We start from the raw sequence: 20,204 nt of genomic DNA, 5'->3' as shown, positions 1-20,204 counted from the left end.
AACTCACAGCAGGGGATTTGAGCCTTCTCTTTGAACCAGTTTAAAAGTGCAAATCAGGCAGGGTAATAATTAACAATCATGTGAATTACCAAAAATGACCTTTGTCAAATGACTTTATTTTTTTGACAATTAATAATAACAATAAAATTAGGAAAGGTCTCCATAATTTATGAAGGAAGAAAAGAAAAATTTGTAAATATATTTTTAGAAGGAGAATGCTTGAGTCATCCCTTTGAGAGGATTCATCGGCTGATGTGGGTTCAAAGTAATTAGGAAAAATGTTTAAAAAATAAAAAAGTTGGAGGGTCAAGTGCAAAAAAATACCGTTAAACTATTATTCTTTTGGAAATAACTCGTTAAACTATTAATTTGTTGTAATTAAGGACAAATTTACCATAAAAGACTATTTTACCCTTTCTTATTTCATTTCTTATTAAATTATTTTTATTATCTTTTCTCTTATGTAAATATTAATTATATTATTTACCTTAATTTTATTTTTAGTATCAATTTATCATAAAAATGAAAAAAAAATAGATAAATAGATTTGTAACTATCATTTTCTAAATTAATCAACTTATTCTTAAAATTTTATTATTTATAATAAAACGTATTATAACCAATTTAAATATTTTTATAGTAAAAAAATATCATTTTTTTTCATACAATATTTTGATGAAAACTTAATAAAATACTTTTGAAAAAAAATTTTAATTAAAAATATCTCATCAAATTAGTATGAATTTTTAAAATTTATTTAGATAAATAAAATATCTTAAATGTAGTTCAATAAGAAGGAATATTATGATCATTTAATAAAAAATAGTATAATTTTTGAAACATGTTGCAACAAAATAAAATAATTTAAAGAATTTTAAACACAAAATATAGTTTACGGAAAGTTGAATGAAAAAAAAAAAAAAAAAAGTTGAATGATGAAGACCAAGCATTGTCCTCCTCCCAAAATGTTTTACGATAAGACTGCATTTACCCACTTATTATATATATATATACATGTTCTAAGCATCACATCTTTCTTTTATGGTAAGACTGCATTTACCAAATTATTATTATTATATATATATATATATATATATATATATATATATATATGATCTATATATGTATAATTACTTTTTCTAGTGGATAAGATAAAAGAAAGATGTGATGCTTAAATTATATTATTTTTGGATTTTTAAAATTTTTTTTTTGTAAAGCTAAGCTAACTGAATGTCCCTCACTGTCCTGCCCTAACTGAATGGATTTGGTGCCCCTAAATGAATTTAGGGCAGGTATGAAAAAACAATTAAAAACTCGAAGTCACTTATATATTAATATTCACTATTTAATAAATTAAAAACTAGGCTAATTTATTTATCAGTCTAATTTGAACACATTAGGTTAATTTTTTTTTTCTCACAAAAGAAAAAAAATAAAATAAAAAATTGGCATAACACCTGCAATTAAACTAAATACGTTGTACGGAATTAGTATTTTGTCTGCCGAAATAGAGACGAGGATAATATATCAATTACAAGCCCATTTTAGAGTAGGGATATAATTAATATGACAAATTTTCTAATAAAATGGAATAGGGTTTTGTCAAATCCGTCACAACTCTGCCCGTAGCCAACCCTACCCAAAAACAGGACTGAACTACCAACCTCTTCCCTTGAGGGAGGAAGGGTTATACCGCAAGGCCGCTGTCCAATGACAATTGTAACAAGTGGGACGTTTGTTTTATAACTTAAAAACTTAAATTGTTTGATACTCACCTATAATATAGTCGTACTACATTTATGGGACATCCGTCGTAGGGCGGTATTAATGCATCTATAAAGTCTCTGTTTGGCTGCAAACCAGACTATAAATGTATCTATAAAGTAGAGAGACTTTATAGAGGTATGTTCTTCTACATTAGGTTTTCAAATTAATGATGCAAAGTTTGCAATTGTGAAAAAAATAAAAAACAAAGAAAAAAAAAAGACGAATTTTTAGAGAAAGGGGAATTAAATATATCTTGTGGGTCACTCCAAATTTAATACTCAAACTTGAACAACTTCTTTTATATTCATAAAAAAAATAATATATACCATTTCATTATTATTATTACTATTTCCCTTTGTTGTGGGTGGGAGGGAATTTTACTACGTTCTTACCAAAGGGCATTTTTGCCCACTTAATTATTTTATGCAAAGAGGTATATTAGGTATTTAGTATTATAACACATGGACAAAATAAATTTTAAAGAATTTCTAAAGATATAATTCGATTCTTAATCAATATTAAACATGACATCAACCTATGGAACTCTGAGGTCTTATAACATACAGAGATGGGAATGAAGCAGGTATGGAGTGGGATTAACTAAATTCGTTGTCTCATTTAATTATGGTCAAATCCATACCCTGTTAAGAGATGAGTATATCGTGCCCATCCAGTATTGTTTACTACTTTTTTTTATTTTTTATTTTTTTATCTATATAAATAAATTGATAAATTTTATACAATGCAAATAATTATATATAGTAAATAATGATATATATACACACACACACACAATAATGTACATACATTTATTAACATATATTTATTTTAAAAATAAAATATAAAGAGCAAACTGTACTCGTCTTGTAATTCACTGTGTGAATGTAACGGACGGATAGACGCTTACTCATTTACTAAAAAATTCAAATTATTGGGTAGTGCTATATACCCATCCATTTATACTCAATCATTTTTCCATCCAAATCTGATGTGAGACAAATAATTCTTATCACATTTATATTCTCCCCCCACCCAAACTTGCAACACTCTTATTATAATCGGGCCGGACACTTGACGTGATACCGAACTAAGGTTTAAATTATTGGATAGTACTGTATACTCACTCATTTATGTCCAATCACTTTTTCATCAAAATCTGATGTGGGGTGAATGACAATTGTTATCACGAGGGGAGGAGAAATTATTAAATGGTTCTAGTTTATTTGACAATTGATGGACTAATTCAATAAAAATAATCAATCATAAAATTTTGAAATTTATTAATATATTTTTGTAAAGTCATTTTCTTAATTCAAAAATTTATATTTAGTTAATTAATCTATCGAGTATTAATGACCTATGACCATTTAATAATTTTTCCCAGAGAGGTAGAAATTGCCATCCTAATAACATCCGTGTACATAGTTGAATTAATTAAGCAAAACGAGGTCAGTGTTTTTACGTAGTGCGAGTAATTCCCAATTCAACAACCCTGCTAAAGTCATAAACACCTCCAATTCAATTCTTCATAGAATAGTCATTTTCTATCGTTCCTCTACCATTTATTTCTCTCTCTACGTCACCTACCATGTTTTTTGCAGAATCAACAAACCAATCAAATATTAATACAAACAGCTTCACTCATTTTCTGGCTACACCAACAGTGGCAGATACAACAGTTGTCATCAATCCTCTCTCTCTCCAACAGGGCCTCAGTGTAACCTTTCCTTTCTCAATAATTGCATATCATCTGCCCCCCCCCTCTCTCTCTCTAGATCCCAACTTCCTCTATCTCTCTAGCCAAGCAAAAATCCTTCAAAATTACAAGAAATTAAACAAAACCCACAAACCTAGCTCTTCATGGCTTCCCTACTGAACAATACCAAAGTCACCCCAATATCAACTTCTCAAAAAAAATTCCCCAGATGGAACCTCAACAAAACCAAAAATCTCCTTTTCCCAAACAAGCCCTTCTGTACAAAACCATTAACAATCACGAAATGCTTATCTCTCCCAATTAGTTTAGCTCCAAATTTGGAACAAACCCTAGAACATACCCAAGACGTGAGGCCTCTTCATGATGTTTGGAAGGAAATTCAAGGCTGCAATGAGTGGGAAGGCCTATTAGACCCCATGAACCCTCACCTTCGCCGGGAAATCATCCGGTACGGCGAATTCGCGCAAGCCGCCTACGATTCATTCGACTTTGATCCTCGCTCCAAGTACTGCGGCACATGCAAGTACCCCGGAGCCCATTTCTTCGAGAAGCTGGACATGGCGGACCGAGGCTACAGCATGAGCCGGTACCTGTACGCCACATCAAACATCAACCTCCCCAACTTCTTTCAGAAGTCCAGCATGAGCAGCGTCTGGAGCCAGCATGCAAACTGGATGGGCTACGTGGCCGTCGCCACCGACGAGGACGAGATCCGCCGGCTGGGCCGCCGCGACATCATCGTGGCGTGGCGGGGCACGGTGACCTACCTGGAGTGGATCCATGATCTCAAAGACATACTATGCCCGGCTCACTTCCGCGACGATCCGTCCATCAAAATCGAATCAGGGTTCTATGACTTGTACACCAAGAAAGAAGATGCATGCAAGTATTGCTCATTTTCGGCTCGCGAACAAGTTCTAGCGGAGATCAAGCGAATTATAGAGAATTACAAAGGTGAAGAGCTAAGCATCACAGTCACAGGTCACAGTCTCGGGGCAGCTTTGGCTCTACTAAGTGCTTATGACATTGCTGAGATGAAATTGAACACCATACATAACGGTGAGTCCGTGGGTACTAATAAAATCCCAATCACCGTGTATTCATTTTCGGGTCCCAGGGTCGGAAATCTTAGGTTTAAGGAACGCTGCGACGAGCTGGGAATCAAGGTGTTAAGGGTGATTAATGTGCACGATAAGGTGCCCGCAGTGCCTGGAATTATTGCTAATGAGAAGTTCCAATACCAAAAGTACATGGAAGACACGTTTTCATTTCCATGGAGTTATGCTCATGTTGGTGTGGAACTTGCGATGGACCACACTCACTCGCCATTTCTAAAGCCAACTAAAGATATTGGTTGTGCGCATAATCTTGAGGCCCTTTTACACCTCGTGGACGGGCACACCGAAAAGGGAGGACGTTTTAGCTTGGCGACCAAGCGCGACATTGCGCTCGTCAACAAGAGCTGTGACTTCTTGAAGGACGAGTATGGCGTGCCGCCGTACTGGCGGCAAGACGAGAACAAGGGGATGGTTAGGAGCAGCGATGGCCGGTGGGTTTTGCCGGAGAGGCCGAGGGTGGAGGCACATCCGCCGGACACGGCCCACCATGTTGAACAGGTGCTTAAATTGGCCAAGTCTACATTAGAAGCAATTTAAGTTTGATGGTTACTTCTAACAACCTGCGTATGCTTATCTACTTTCTTTTTGTTTTTTGTCTTTTGCTAAAAATGAGTCAGTGTTTTGGTTCTACATAGTTTGATATAATAATGTAAATAGGAAGCTTAATCAATTATGTACAATTTTTTTTTGGTCCAACAGTATCAGGTTTCTTAAAATATATTATAATTTAATTTGAAACACTTGAAATTCTTTGTTCCACATACGTTAATAATGGTCCATGTCCAACCCATGACTAATTGTAACTTATCAACCTCCAATTAAAGGACCAATAATTGTTGCCTTTTTCTTAATCTTATGACAATTGTACAATTAATAAGTCAAAACTTTGATAATTTGGTTTGCAATTAGTTGGTCTTCTAGGAAAGAAATAAGGCTAAACCATTTATTGCAACTTTTCGATCTAATTAGCACTACTCAAAAATTATTATTCTGTCAATTTAAGCTAAGGGTCATATCTATTTCAAGAGGGTTGAGCATTGATTAAGCTTGATATTTCACTCTTTCACAAAGTTGTATATGTATGTGAAATGTGTGTGTCTATATATAATGTACTAAGATATGATTAGATCAATTGGAGGATGATGATGATCAACCAAATATTCTCTTTATCTTAAATTTATTTTTCTTTAGTGAATCACATTATCATATTCAACATCGCCATAATTAACATCACAATTGTGGTTGATCACGATCATTAAAGACATTAGTGTTGAAGAAATTAACCAACAAAGCATCCGACATATGTACACAGCCCAAATTGACACAAAAGTTAATTCCAAAGCATTTTATTTCTGGAAATGCATTTTATTTCATAGGATTCTGAAAACGATTAGTTTAACCTTATAAAACTCTTCTAGTGGTCTAAATAATGTTTCTCTAGTTGATTGTGAACTCGGGTTTTGACTTCTTTTAAATATATAATGACGTTTAAGATTTGGAGTGTGATAAGAAGACAATCGTAATTTAGAAAGTGAGAAAATTTGGTGCTGAAATTTGTACCTTCTTATATATTTTTCGCATTAAAATTTTAAATGAAATTCAAATCACATAAATTTTTATATTTTGTGTGACACTTATTATACATTAGCAAAATGTTCATATACCTATTTCAGTTTGTCATCATAATTGGTTTTTCCTGTTCACTTAGAAGAATTATTATAGTCATCAAATGAATGTGACATACACGTACATCAATTTTTCATTTTTGATGATACCTACACATTGTACATATATGAATTATATGTGCTTGTTACCATCATTTTGGACAAAATTATTAGCTACCGATGTGGCTTGAAACAATTTGAACCACAATTTAAATAAGGTACCTAGGGTCATATATATGCAATAAAAAAATCATAGGCTGGATTGCACTTTGAAACTAAAATTAATAAAAGTTAAGAAACTTGCTAGGTTGTTATTGGTCAATTCGATTTATTGGCTTTAGCAATTAATAATAACATGTTTGAATAAAAAAACACCACCAACAAAACTGGAATTTGTACCCGAGCAAAATTTGAGACTATAATGTGACCTAATTTGGACAGCTTTTTTGGTTAGTGTGAGAGGAGAGACCACCTCACAAGTGTTTTTTATTGTAAAAGCACCTCCAATGCTAAAATAGTATATTCGAATGCCAAATTTATATTTTGACAGTGTTACAGTATCAAAATATTATATTTTAGTAATTATATTCCAATGATGCATTTTATATAAAATACTATTTTTTAACACAACCACTATTTTTTTTCAGCTATCATTCCCACCATTCATATATGCATCAGTAATGTTAATATTAGGTATATTTCAAGTCAAGTTGTAAACATTAGAAGGAAACTAAAATTAAACTTAATTAAAAAGAATCAAAAATCTAAAATATCTGGTCAAAAAAGGACCAATATATATATGTATAAATTTATATATTTGATTATATTATTATATAAATTTTTTTTATATAATTTTTTTTCTTTTTCGAAAATTTATATTATATATATATATATATATCTGTATATTATATATATTTGATTATATTATTATTAAAAATATATATATTCCCCCCTCCCCCCGGGCAACTGCAAACTACAAAATCAACAAGAATAAGAAGTTCAAAACCTATATCTTTCAGTTTCCATCGCCCGCTGTTCCAGTTCGGGTTCGCCGTTCGCAAGCTTCAGCCACTGTCTCTCAACTCTCAAGCTTTCCCCTTCTCTCTGCAATTGCTAACTTGTACGTATGGGTTTTGTTTTAATTTTTTTTCTAAACTAACTAATCAGGGTCTGTAATTCTTGTTTTGCAAACTAAATCCTATTTGGTGAAATTTTGTATGATCTTTTATATATATATATATATATATATATATATATATATATATATATTTTTCTGAACCCATATCGGCATATCATTTCAGATTGTTCAAAATATCAAAACCCATATCTTTCAGTTTCCATCGCCCCCCCTCTCTTTCTCTCTCAGCTTTTTCTAAAATAACAGTAGCTATTTCTTGTGCTACAAATGGCATAAATTTTGGTAAAGTTAAAATTTGGCAGCCCATATAGCATTGTATTGGAGAACCCATTTTTATCATCTCCTGCTATATTTTAGAAATGGTAGCACATATAACAATGGATTGGAGATGCTCTAATGATGTGTTTTATGGTGCCTGTCACATGGTCTACGTGGCTTAACATTAGTGAAGAAACCCACTAGGAAAATTATCATTTATCTCTTTCGATGTTAGTTTTAATTAAGACAATATCCCTAACGTTTCAAAAATTATAGAAATCTTTCTCAAAGTTAATTCTGTTATATCACTTTGCCTCTTCTGATGATGGTCAATGCCGGTCAATAACGATTTTTTTGATAATGTCAGCCATTTTTTAGCATGAAATACTATATTTGCCCTTATTATAATTACAATGGCATTGACACCCTTACTTTCGAATTCAAAATTACTAATACACCTATCTCTCTCTCTGCCACTGCCATATGAGAACGATCTTCTCGCCTACGAGCACAAGTGTCCCCACCATATCTTCAATCTCTTTTTACAATTCTCCATCAATGAATTCACCAACCTCTCTGCACTGCCCAAAAACCTAATTTCCAAATCGAACAATCATGGTAGGTGTTGGTTGGGTGATTGTCTGGGTCTATTCAAAGACGCATTGAGTGGAGTGGTATTTTAGTCATTTAACAAGAATCCCACCGAAATCTAACTCTGTTCTCACTGGGGGGAGATTCTATAATTTTTAAAACATTAGAGATACTGACTGTAGGCCTAGTCTCGAAGGAGGTAAGTGATGTTATCCCAACCCACTAATGTTCCAATCAAAATTTTAAAAAAATAAATACACATATGTTCACCAAATCAAATTTCTTCTTATTTTAATTTTAATATATCGATTTGGTGTTACCAAACATAGCTTTGTTTTAACTTAACAAGTTCAGTACTTTAGACCTAAGCTCCAACCAACTATAATTAATGTTGTCTCCGTCAACTCCCATTCACCAACAAAAAAAAAAAAAAAACTTGAAGGACATTTATTAGAAATTTGAGATTGGGAGCTCCCCAAGTTAAAACTAAATGTATATTAATTGATCTTACATTTAAATTCATTGTATGTCTATGATTCAGATTATTCTTTTCAATGCCACTTTGTTTACATAAAGAGGTCAGCTTGATACACAGTCCATTTTTTCCTTACTAATTGATTATTTGAGTTTTGGCCTCATAATACACAAAATTGCATCGAGCCATATGTTTATGTCTCTGTGTGTAAATCTCTTTTCTCTCTCTTCGTGCCACTGTTCCTGTTCTTCTCCATTCTTCGGTGATATGAGTTTCCTCTCTTAATAGAGGTTCTCTATTTTCAGAGTTTGAGTTTCTTCTATTGGTTGTTTCTATGGGATAGATTTCCTACTCAATCCCGGCAACGGTTTGCGTGTATGGTCGGACCCGATGGAACTTTGGCTCTTATGGGTTGTTCGCTCGAGGGTTTTGAACGGTGGATGGGTTTTTGGCCAATCTCCACTGTGTTTCCCTTTTGATCCCGGTATTTGGTTGGTTTGCTTAGCTTCTATGGTCGTTTTACTGTTTTCTGGCCATTTGCTTGTCCACGTCGGGTTTTTGTCTGTGGTCATGCTTTTTGTGGCCTTGCTTTCTGGGTTACGGTTGGTTGATGCAAGGGCTTCCCTGTTATCGTCTTCGCTATTTGGGAAAAGTGCATTGTTTTCTTAGTCCTGTGTGCCGGAGTTTCTCTGTTGTTTCGGGTTGTTACGCATTAAATGTGTTCTTGAAGCAGGTTGGCTGCTCATTTCTCTTGCTCTGTTCAAAGCTGCATCTCCTCCGGCTGCCATTGACTATAGATCGTGGCATGTTGTTGCCGGTCATCTCTGTGAGGCTGGTTATCCTTCGGCACTTCGGTTTTATTATGTTTTTTTGTTCTTGGTGGTGTTTTGTTTCTAACGATGCTTTCCCTGCTGGTGGTTTGCCTGCGATTGGTCAACTCCCTTGGTTTGGTGATTTTGAAACCCTTGGTCCTCCTCGGTTTTCCTGGCATCTGATTTTGGCTTCAAGGTCCCATAAGGTCTGTGTATTGTGTCAGGGTTGTGCAGGGTATCTACGTATGCTCTCAATCCTTCTTACGCGTGTTGGTGCTGGACATCACATGGATATTGTCAAGCCTTTTTTTGCTTTGTGTGGTCAGGGTTGTGCAGGGTCTCTCCGTATCTTTTTGTATCACTTGTTCTGTGTTGTCAGTGCCTTTTGGCTTTGATTGTATTTCGTGGTTATGTTTCTTGTAGATGCCGTAGGGCTTCTGTTGCCAGGAAAAAAAAAAATGTTTATGTCTCTCTTTCTCTTGCGCGCGCGTGCACACACACATATACATATATATTGCTAATGAGAAGTTCCAATACTAGAAGTACATGGAAGACACGTTTTCATTTCCATGGAGTTATGCTCATGTTGGTGTGGAACTTGCGTTGGACCACACTTACTCGCCATTTCTAAAGCCAACTAAAGATATTGGTTGTGCGCATAATCTTGAGGTCCTTTTACACCTCGTGGATGGGCACACCGAAAAGGGAGGACGTTTCAGCTTGGCGACCAAGCGCGACATTGCGCTCGTCAACAAGAGCTGTGACTTCTTGAAGGACGAGTATGGCGTGCCGCCGTACTAGCGGCAAGACGAGAACAAGGGGATGGTGAGGAACAGCGATGGCCGGTGGGTTTTGCCGGAGAGGCCGAGGGTGGAGGCACATCTGCCGGACACAGCCCACCATGTTGAACAGGTGCTTAAATTGGCTAAGTCTACATTAGAAGCACTTTAAGTTTGATGGTTACTACTAACAACCTTATGCTTATCTACTTTCTTTTTGTTTTTGGTCTTTTGCTAAAAATGAGTCAGTGTTTTGGTTTTGCATGGTTGATATAAGAATGTAAATAGGAAGCTTAATCCATTATGTACAATTTTTTTTTTTTTGGGTCCACCATTATAGTATCAGATCTCTTAAAATATATTATAATTTAATTTTGAAACACTTGTAATTCTTTGTTCCACCTACGTTAATAATGGTTCATGTCCAACACATCACTAATTGGAGCTTATCAACCTCCAATTAAAGGACCAATAATTGTTGCCTTTTTCTTAATCTTATGACAATTGTACAATTAATAAGTCAAGACTTTGATAATTTGGTTTGCAATGTATCTATCAAACCATGCTGCTATAAAGGCCAACGAAATAAGCTGATCCATGTGCATTTATGGTAATGCCATTTAAGTGGGATCCTGTGATACCCCTCGGATCCGAGACACGGGTTGATCAGGCCCAGGCCCAAACCCGAGGGAATATCAAACAATTAATATGTTATAACGAACACGGAATACAAAATGAATTAAGAAATGAAAGTTTAAAGCTGAAAAGAAAACTAAAAGAAAATCCTTAAATAATTAAATACTTAAATTTGATAAACCAAATATCCATAATTTGAACAACTCGGGAATCCATCTCTAGTGGACCCCTAATAAAAATCTCACACTGAATGAAAGTAAAATGAAAGATAAAATCCAAATCCAAGATCTGGAAAGAAATCCTACATCGTCGGTAGAATGGAAGATCGTCTCTGCTCAGCACAAACAAGCTCAAGCCTGGAACTGACGTACACCTGAAAAATAGGAGTGGGTCAGGCCCACGAACAAGTTCTATCCTACTACAATCCAAGCAGAGACTCGATAAGCATGTACATACTAAAATAGTTCAACAATAACTAATAATCCGTACATAAATATATCCACACTACTGGACTCTCGCTAGGCCATGAAGGGAGTCTCAACCTGGATAGAAGGCATCACACAATACGCACCTGAGTGGGCATGAGTACCTAAACCTAAACAGGGTATACCTCAAACTTCACAGTCAGCTACACATCCAACTGCATATACGCACCCTAACCGTCGACACTGAGACTCAAGCTCATGACACGGTAACATAAAAATATATCTAAACTCCGTTTCTAACCATCCAAAAGAAATCCAGTAAGTCACTCGGCGTATTCAACCGTACCGACTTATATATAAGGAGGATTGTATTTTATAACCCGTGCCCTTACTCCAAAGTAGGTAGGACTTAGCAACTTGAGCTAATCTAAACCTAGTATGTCACCGTCCCATACCGGTACATACGATCCAATCCGTCCAATAGTTGATAAAGCATATACAAGTACATAACAATATCAACGAATCCATATCAAGCATATCAGAATGTATTAACAACCATTCTTGAATAGTCCCAACAAATTGATTAATATTGGAAACATAAATATCAATATTAATTACTCCATTCCACGCATTTAAATAATTTATAAATGCCAAAACCAATAATTCCAACCTAACCATGTTAGAATAGATTAACCCCCATGCTTTAATTAATCCAACCATTAATTAAGTACCAACAGTATCAGTGTCAAAACCCACAGTTCCAAAACTAAGCACATTAACGTATACTAGAAAAACATGCTTAATTAATCCAACAATAAGCTGTTACCTGATCACCCACAGGACTGTGTCTGTAAATATAAGTTTATTCCCAGTATCCATAATTAACAGAGCTTAAACAAATGTTATAATATTTATTTCCATGGCATGCATAATAAATCTAGACAATTTATCATACTGTTAAGCTCCTATTCAACAAAATTGACGAATTAAATGTTAAGTTTAATCATCAATTAATCTTTAGCAAAAATACAGATTCCTTGTATGTAGGTATACTCTAAGAATTTGCAATTAGCAGTGCACAAACTCTCACAAGAAATTTTACATTATAATCTGGAGGTTAGAAACTCCAAATCCACACAAGTCTACAAGACATTCGTAATTAACTCCATGTAATCCTAATGATTAATGCTTTGTGTCCAATTCTATGTTAATCTGATCTTTGCATATTTATGTTTACTCTAGACCACTCCTAAACCATCCACTACAGTATTTATTCTCCACTAAAACACATTAAAACAATCACTAGGAAGCCTAATCACTGAAAATTGGAAAAACAACCAACAAAACCCAAAAACCCACGAACAAACAACCTGGAGCCGGCTCCAGAATATTGGAGCCGCCTCCAATGGCCCTGGAGCCGGCTCCTAGACCATTGGAGCCGCCTCCAGTCCAAGGAGAGCCGGCTCCAATCCAATAGGAGCCGGCTCTCTCCCTCCTCTTCTTCGTGTTCTCCTCTCCGGTCGCCGTTTACGCTTCCGATACTTCACAGTATAGGTTTTCAGAGAGTTTAACTTAATCCCAGAAGATTCCAACCCTTAATTCAGTCCTTATTATGCTACTAATATGGATTAAACCAAGAATTAAACAAGAAAGTTCAAAGTTTAAACAGTTTACAATTTTAAAACAAATTCAGTTTCAGTGAAACTCTGAACATGAAACAGCTAACGTTTTTATTTTTTTTTAAACATGTAATTCATCCTGGAACTATTGAGTATGCAAAGAACACGAGTATAAGGGAGAGAGTAAGGTTAGAACTTGCCTTTGAGATCTTTGTCGAAAAATCTCTACGCCGTCTCTAAAGTTCCGATGAAAACCAATGTGAACCCTCTCTGTTCTTCCTTTGCCTCCACAGTCGTATAGGTTTTGTTATGTTTCTCAAACCCTAACCAAACATCTAACATATATTTATAGGATTTTACTAAACCCTAAGCCCCAACTGAAAACCTAACCGGCCCATCCAACATACTGAGAAACCTACGACGGCTTACAAACTGATTAAAAGTAAAACCCTACTTATTAAATCAAGACACTTACCAATTTAAATTTACAATAAAGAATTAAATATAACACCATTACAATTAAACACATAATTAATGTAAATAAATCAAATAAATTAATTAAACCCAAAAAAACAAATAAACCAACCAATTAATTCAAAGAACACAAATAAGGCAAGGAAATCAAATAAATAAAAAAAAAACCAATTAAAACATATTAAAACATAATTCAAAACAATTAATGAACCAAAAACAATTAATGAACAAAAAACAATTAAACAAAATACCGAGACTATCCTTTTGAAAATTTGGGGTATTACATTCTTCCCCCCTAACAAAAGGAATTCCGTCATCGGAATTCGTTCTTACCTTCTTCCAAAATTCCCAGAAACTGCGAGCGAATGACATCTTCCCGTTCCCAAGTAGACTCAGCCTCATTGTGATGACTCCACTGAACACGAACCAAAGGAATAACCTTATTACGAAGAATCTGATCTCGTCGGTCGACAATACGACACGGTGGCTCTAAATAAGTTGCATCCGGTTGCAACTCAATCTCCCCAACATCGATATGCTGATACCGATCCTCATCTCGCAGAAATTTCCGCAACATGGAAACATGAAACACGTTGTGAACGCGATCCAAAGTATCCGGAAGTGCCAACCGATAAGCGACAGCTCCAACTCGATCCGTAATCATGAATGGACCGACAAATCGCGGAGACAACTTCCCTTTCTTTCCAAAGCGCATAACACCCTTCATAGGAGATACTTTAAGAAGAACCTGATCCCCAACCTGAAATTCCAAAGCACGAGTGCGACGATCAGCATAGCTCTTCTGCATACTTTGGGCAGTACGCATGCGATCTCGAATAAGAGCAATCTTTTCAGAGGTATCCTTGATGAACTCAGGACCTAAGAATCGATTCTCTCCAACCTCCATCCAACAAACAGATGATCGACACGGTCGACCGTATAACGCCTCAAAAGGTGCCATCCCAATAGTCTTCTGGAAACTATTGTTATAAGCAAACTCCACAAGTGGCAAATATTCCTCCTAGTGGCCCTTGAAATCCAGAACACACGACCGAAGCATATCTTACATAATCTGATTCACCCTCTCAATCTGTCCATCAGTCTGAGGATGATAAGCAGTACTAAGGTGTAACCCCGTACCTAAAGCCTGCTGAAAACTCTTCCAAAATCCAGATACAAAGCTCGAATCCCTATCCGATATAATAGACAATGGAATGCCATGTAGCTTCACAATATCTGAAATGTAAAGCCTCGCCAACTGCTCCGAAGTGTAGTCAGTGCAAATAGGCAAGAAATGAGCTGACTTGGTCAACCTATCCACAATGACCCATATGGAATTATGCCCCTTGAAAGAATTTGGCAACCCTTCCACAAAATCCATAGATATGCTCTCCCATTTCCACTCCGGAACTGGTAGTGACTGTAGAGCTCCTGGCGGCCTCTGATGATCAATCTTAAACATCTGACAAGTACTACACTGAGAAACAAAAAGAGCAATGTCCCTCTTCATACCTGCCCACCAAAACTGCCGTTTCATATCCTGATACATCTTATCGCCTCCTGGATGAACAGAGAACTCAGAGTGGTGAGTCTCAGTCATCACATCCTTCCTCAAATTATCAGCAGAAGGTACCACTAACCGTCCCTTGTACTTTAAACCTCCATCAGCCCCAACATAATAGAATGGAACCTCTCCGGAAGCTATCTCTGTGACCTTGTCGACACATTGCTGATCAGTGAGTTGTGCTTGTAAAACCTTGCGAATGATGGAAGGTGTAACCACCATGCAAGCCATAAAAGCATCCGATAACTCATCCATACTCTTCAAAGCATTCCACTCAGTAGTGAATAGAGCAGAAAGACTACCAACAGGTCGGCGACTGAGTGCATCCGCTACCACATTCGCTTTCCCTGGATGGTACTGTATAGAAAAATGATAGTCTTTTACAAACTCCAACCACCTGCGCTGTCTCATATTCAGCTCCCGCTGAGTGAACAAGTACTGTAGACTCTTGTGATCACTGAATAATCTGAAGGACTCACCCAACAGATAATGCCTCCAAATACGCAAGGCAAAGACCACTGCTGCCAATTCCAAATCATGTGTTGGATAATTAAGCTCATGAGGCTTAAGTTTCCGAGATCCATAAGAAATCGGTCGCTCCTCCTGCATCAATACACATCCAAGACCCTGCAACGATGCATCCGTGTAAACAAGATACTCTATCCCGCTCTGCGGAGTAGCCAGAACCGGTGCAGAAGTCAGCTTCCTTTTCAGCTCATCAAAAGCTCGCTGACAGTGTTCATCCCACACAAATTGTACACCCTTCTTGGTCAGATGAGTGAGTGGTCCTGCTATCTTGGAGAACCCCTGGATGAATCTCCTGTAATATCCTGCCAGACCGAGAAAACTCCGAATCTCTGTAGGTGATGTAGGCTGTCCCCACTCAACCACCGCTGAAACCTTGGCCGGATCCACTGCTATCCCCTTTTCTGACACCACGTGACCCAGAAATTTCACCTCCCGCTGCCAAAATTCACACTTCTCGAACTTGGCATATAACTGGTGTTCACGAAGCGTCTGCAAGACTATACGAAGATGTCTAGCATGATCGTCCTCCGATCGAGAATAGATCAAGATGTCATCAATAAAGACAATAACAAATTGATCCAAATAAGCCCGGAAGACTCTATTCATTAAGTCCATGAACACTGCAGGTGCATTAGTCGTCCCAAACGGCATAACACGAAACTCATAAGAACCATATCTCGTGAGAAACGCTGTCTTAGGAACATCCTGCTCCCTAACCCTCAGCTGATGATACCCAGAACGCAGATCAATCTTGGAGAAGTATGTGGCTCCCCTTAACTGATCAAACAAGTCATCAATCCTGGGCAAAGGATACTTGTTACGAATCGTAACCTTGTTCAACTCCCTGTAATCTATACATAGACGAAGCGAACCATCCTTCTTCTTCACAAACAGAACCGGTGCTCCCCAAGGTGATGTACTCCTACGAATAAAACCCTGGCTGAGTAACTGCTGAATCTGATCCCTCAGCTCTCTCATCTCCACCGGTGCCATCCTATAGGGTGCCCTAGCAATAGGCGCAGTACCTGGAGCTAAGTCTATCACAAAATCGATCTCGCGACTAGGTGGCAACCCTGGAATCTCCTGAAATACATCCGGGAAATCCTGTACAATCGGTATGTTAACCAATGACACAGTAATCCCCTCCTTATTTTCCTCCTCCACATGGAACAAATAGGTGCTACCGCCCCCTTTAGAACGTGGCATAGCTACTACATACATATCCTGACCAGGTATGGTAAAAATAATAGATCTATCAAAATAATCAACTTGGGCATGGTAGTGAGACAACCAATCCATCCCAAGTATCACATCATAAGTGTGCATGTCCAGGACCAATAGATTGGCTAGAAATCTGAGTCTGCCAATATCTAGTGTCACAGGCCCATCACTCTCATGTATAATGGTTGTATCACCCAATGGTGTAGAAATACCCTGAGGTCTAGTGCATACCCTCGTCCTCATCCCAGATAAAGTAACAAAAATCCTAGCTACAAATGAGTGTGTAGCACCCGTATCAAATAAAACACGTCCTTGTAAACCATGAATAGGAAACTTACCCTCAATAGTCTGAGGTGCCTGAACATCCCGTGGCTTGGGGTTATACACCCTGCCATAATGCAACTGTTGTGGTGCCTGTCCCTGAGTTTGCGGCGGTGCCGGTAAAGCCAGATGTGTCTGTCCCTGAATCCGTGGAACCTGTGGAGCTGGTAGAGGCACTGGCGCCCTCTGTCCCTGCTGCACATACTGTCCCTGTCCCTGTCCTGCTTTAGGACACTGCCTGGTGGTATGACCATACTCTCCACAAGTGTAACAACTACCCTGGAAAGTACCAAATGGCCTCCTCTGTCGGTTAGCCTGTGGCTGACCCTGTCCTGCTTGTGGTCCCCCATTCTGTTGCCTCTGAATAGGTGCCCCATTCCGATGAGCATCTGAACCACCCTTGTGCTTCTTCCAAGGCTGTTGTCCCTGGAACTTTCCTTTGTCATTCTGCCGGTGACCATTGCCATTCCCCTTTTCAGCTGACTGATTAGTAGCGTCTTTATCTCCCCGCTTCTCACCACGAGCCTGTCTGATGTCCACAGTCAACTGATACTGTTGTAGAGCGGCGTTTACCACCTGAGCATAGGTAGTATAGGCTGGACTACCTGTAATAGCTCTCTTGATAGACCACATCAGTCCCTTGACAAAATTGTTACGCTTCTTCTCCTCTGTATCCACCTTCTCCGGTGCAAAGAGAGACAAGCGTGTGAATTGCTGCTCATACTCCGCCACTGTCATGTTTCCCTGCTGCAGATTTAGAAACTCAGTCTTCATAGCTGCCCTGACTGCATAGGGAAAATATTTCTCATCAAAGCGAGCACTGAACTTATCATAAGACAATATCATCCTCTCCTCTGAGGTGGTAACTGACTCCCACCACTGCAGTGCATCCCCAACTAACTTGAAAGTAGCAAGCATCTGCTTCTGAACCTCCGTGCACTGAACCAAACGAAGATGACGCTCAATGTCCTGTTTCCACTGGTGAGCTGCTCTCGCATCGGTTGAGCCTCAGAATACAGGTGGACTCCCCTTTGTGAAAGCGCTCCTAGCCTTTCCCCAAGAATCCGTCTGAACTACTGGTGCTGGTACAGGTGCCTGCTGAAGCTGTGGTTGGTTCCGGAGTGCAGCTGTTACCCCAGCCTCTATAGTCCGAGCAACGAGGTCATTGAGGTGAGGAGGAATCTCTGGATCTCTGACCTGGTCCAGAGTCTGTTGAACATTCTCCTGTTCCTCCTGAAACTGATCCATGTCATCTTGAAACCCAAGCCTTTGTTGCTCTTCCTCCATTTGCTGACGCTGTAGGAGATATTGTTGCCTACGTGCCGCTCTCCTTTCCTTCCTAGTTCCTTGCATGTTCTGTCCATTTCTAGCGTTAACCATCTGTTAACATGAAAAGACAGACATCAGTACCATTTCTATACGAACCTTAAGGAATACAATGAATCCTAACTTAAGCTCTATTCAAGAGAACGCTACGCGGAAGACTTAATACGAAAACATCCTAGAGACACTTGAACCTGGAGTGCTCTGATACCAACTGTGATACCCCTCGGATCCGAGACACGGGTTGATCAGGCCCAGGCCCAAACCCGAGGGAATATCAAACAATTAATATGTTATAACGAACACGGAATACAAAATGAATTAAGAAATGAAAGTTTAAAGCTGAAAAGAAAACTAAAAGAAAATCCTTAAATAATTAAATACTTAAATTTGATAAACCAAATATCCATAATTTGAACAACTCGGGAATCCATCTCTAGTGGACCCCTAATAAAAATCTCACACTGAATGAAAGTAAAATGAAAGATAAAATCCAAATCCAAGATCTGGAAAGAAATCCTACATCGTCGGTAGAATGGAAGATCGTCTCTGCTCAGTACAAACAAGTTCAAGCCTGGAACTGACGTACACCTGAAAAATAGGAGTGGGTCAGGCCCACGAACAAGTTCTATCCTACTACAATCCAAGTAGAGACTCGATACGCATGTACATACTAAATAGTTCAACAATAACTAATAATCCGTACATAAATATATCCACACTACTGGACTCTCGCTAGGCCATGAAGGGGGTCTCAACCTGGATAGAAGGCATCACACAATACGCACCTGAGTGGGCATGAGTACCTAAACCTAAACAGGGTATACCTCAACCTTCACAGTCAGCTACACATCCAACTGCATATACGCACCCTAACCGTCGACACTGAGACTCAAGCTCATGACACGGTAACATAAAAATATATCTAAACTCCGTTTCTAACCATCCACAAGAAATCCAGTAAGTCACTCGGCGTATTCAACCGTACCGACTTATATATAAGGAGGATTGTATTTTAAAACCCATGCCCTTACTCCAAAGTAGGTAGGACTTAGCAACTTGAGCTAATCCAAACCTAGTATGTCACCGTCCCATACCGGTACATACGATCCAATCCGTCCAATAGTTGATAAAGCATATAAAAGTACATAACAATATCAACGAGTCCATATCAAGCATATCAGAATGTATTAACAACCATTCTTGAATAGTCCCAACAAATTGATTAATATTGGAAACATAAATATCAATATTAATTACTCCATTCCACGCATTTAAATAATTTATAAATGCCAAAACCAACAATTCCAACCTAACCATGTTAGAATAGATTAACCCTCATGCTTTAATTAATCCAACCATTAATTAAGTAACAACAGTATCAGTGTCAAAACCCACAGTTCCAAAACTAAGCACATTAACGTATACTAGAAAAACATGCTTAATTAATCCAACAATAAGCTGTTACCTGATCACCCACAGGACTGTGTCTGTAAATATAAGTTTATTCCCAGTATCCATAATTAACAGAGCTTAAACAAATGTTATAATATTTATTTCCATGGCATGCATAATAAATCTAGACAATTTATCATACTGTTAAGCTCCTATTCAACAAAATTGACGAATTAAATGTTAAGTTTAATCATCAATTAATCTTTAGCAAAAATACAGATTCCTTGTATGTAGGTATACTATAAGAATTTGCAATTAGCAGTGCACAAACTCTCACAAGAAATTTTACATTATAATCTGGAGGTTAGAAACTCCAAAT

General features: G+C 37.6%; 1 protein-coding gene across 1 annotated transcript; it reads left to right on the top strand.

Annotated features, from left to right (window-relative positions):
* Positions 1–3,330: 3,330 nt before the first annotated feature.
* Positions 3,331–5,349, top strand: LOC132311446 (phospholipase A1-Igamma3, chloroplastic). The gene has a single exon (XM_059809351.1). It carries the CDS (start codon positions 3,628–3,630, stop codon positions 5,137–5,139), a length of 1,512 nt encoding a protein of 503 aa, XP_059665334.1. The 5' UTR covers positions 3,331–3,627; the 3' UTR covers positions 5,140–5,349.
* Positions 5,350–20,204: the final 14,855 nt, after the last annotated feature.

Source organism: Cornus florida, unplaced genomic scaffold, assembly GCF_030987335.1.
Source record: "Cornus florida cultivar Cherokee Brave unplaced genomic scaffold, ASM3098733v1 CherokeeBrave_3.0.0_Hap2_Chr06, whole genome shotgun sequence".
NCBI classification, from domain to species: Eukaryota; Viridiplantae; Streptophyta; class Magnoliopsida; order Cornales; family Cornaceae; genus Cornus; species Cornus florida.
This window is presented reverse-complemented; position numbering and strand designations above follow the sequence as displayed.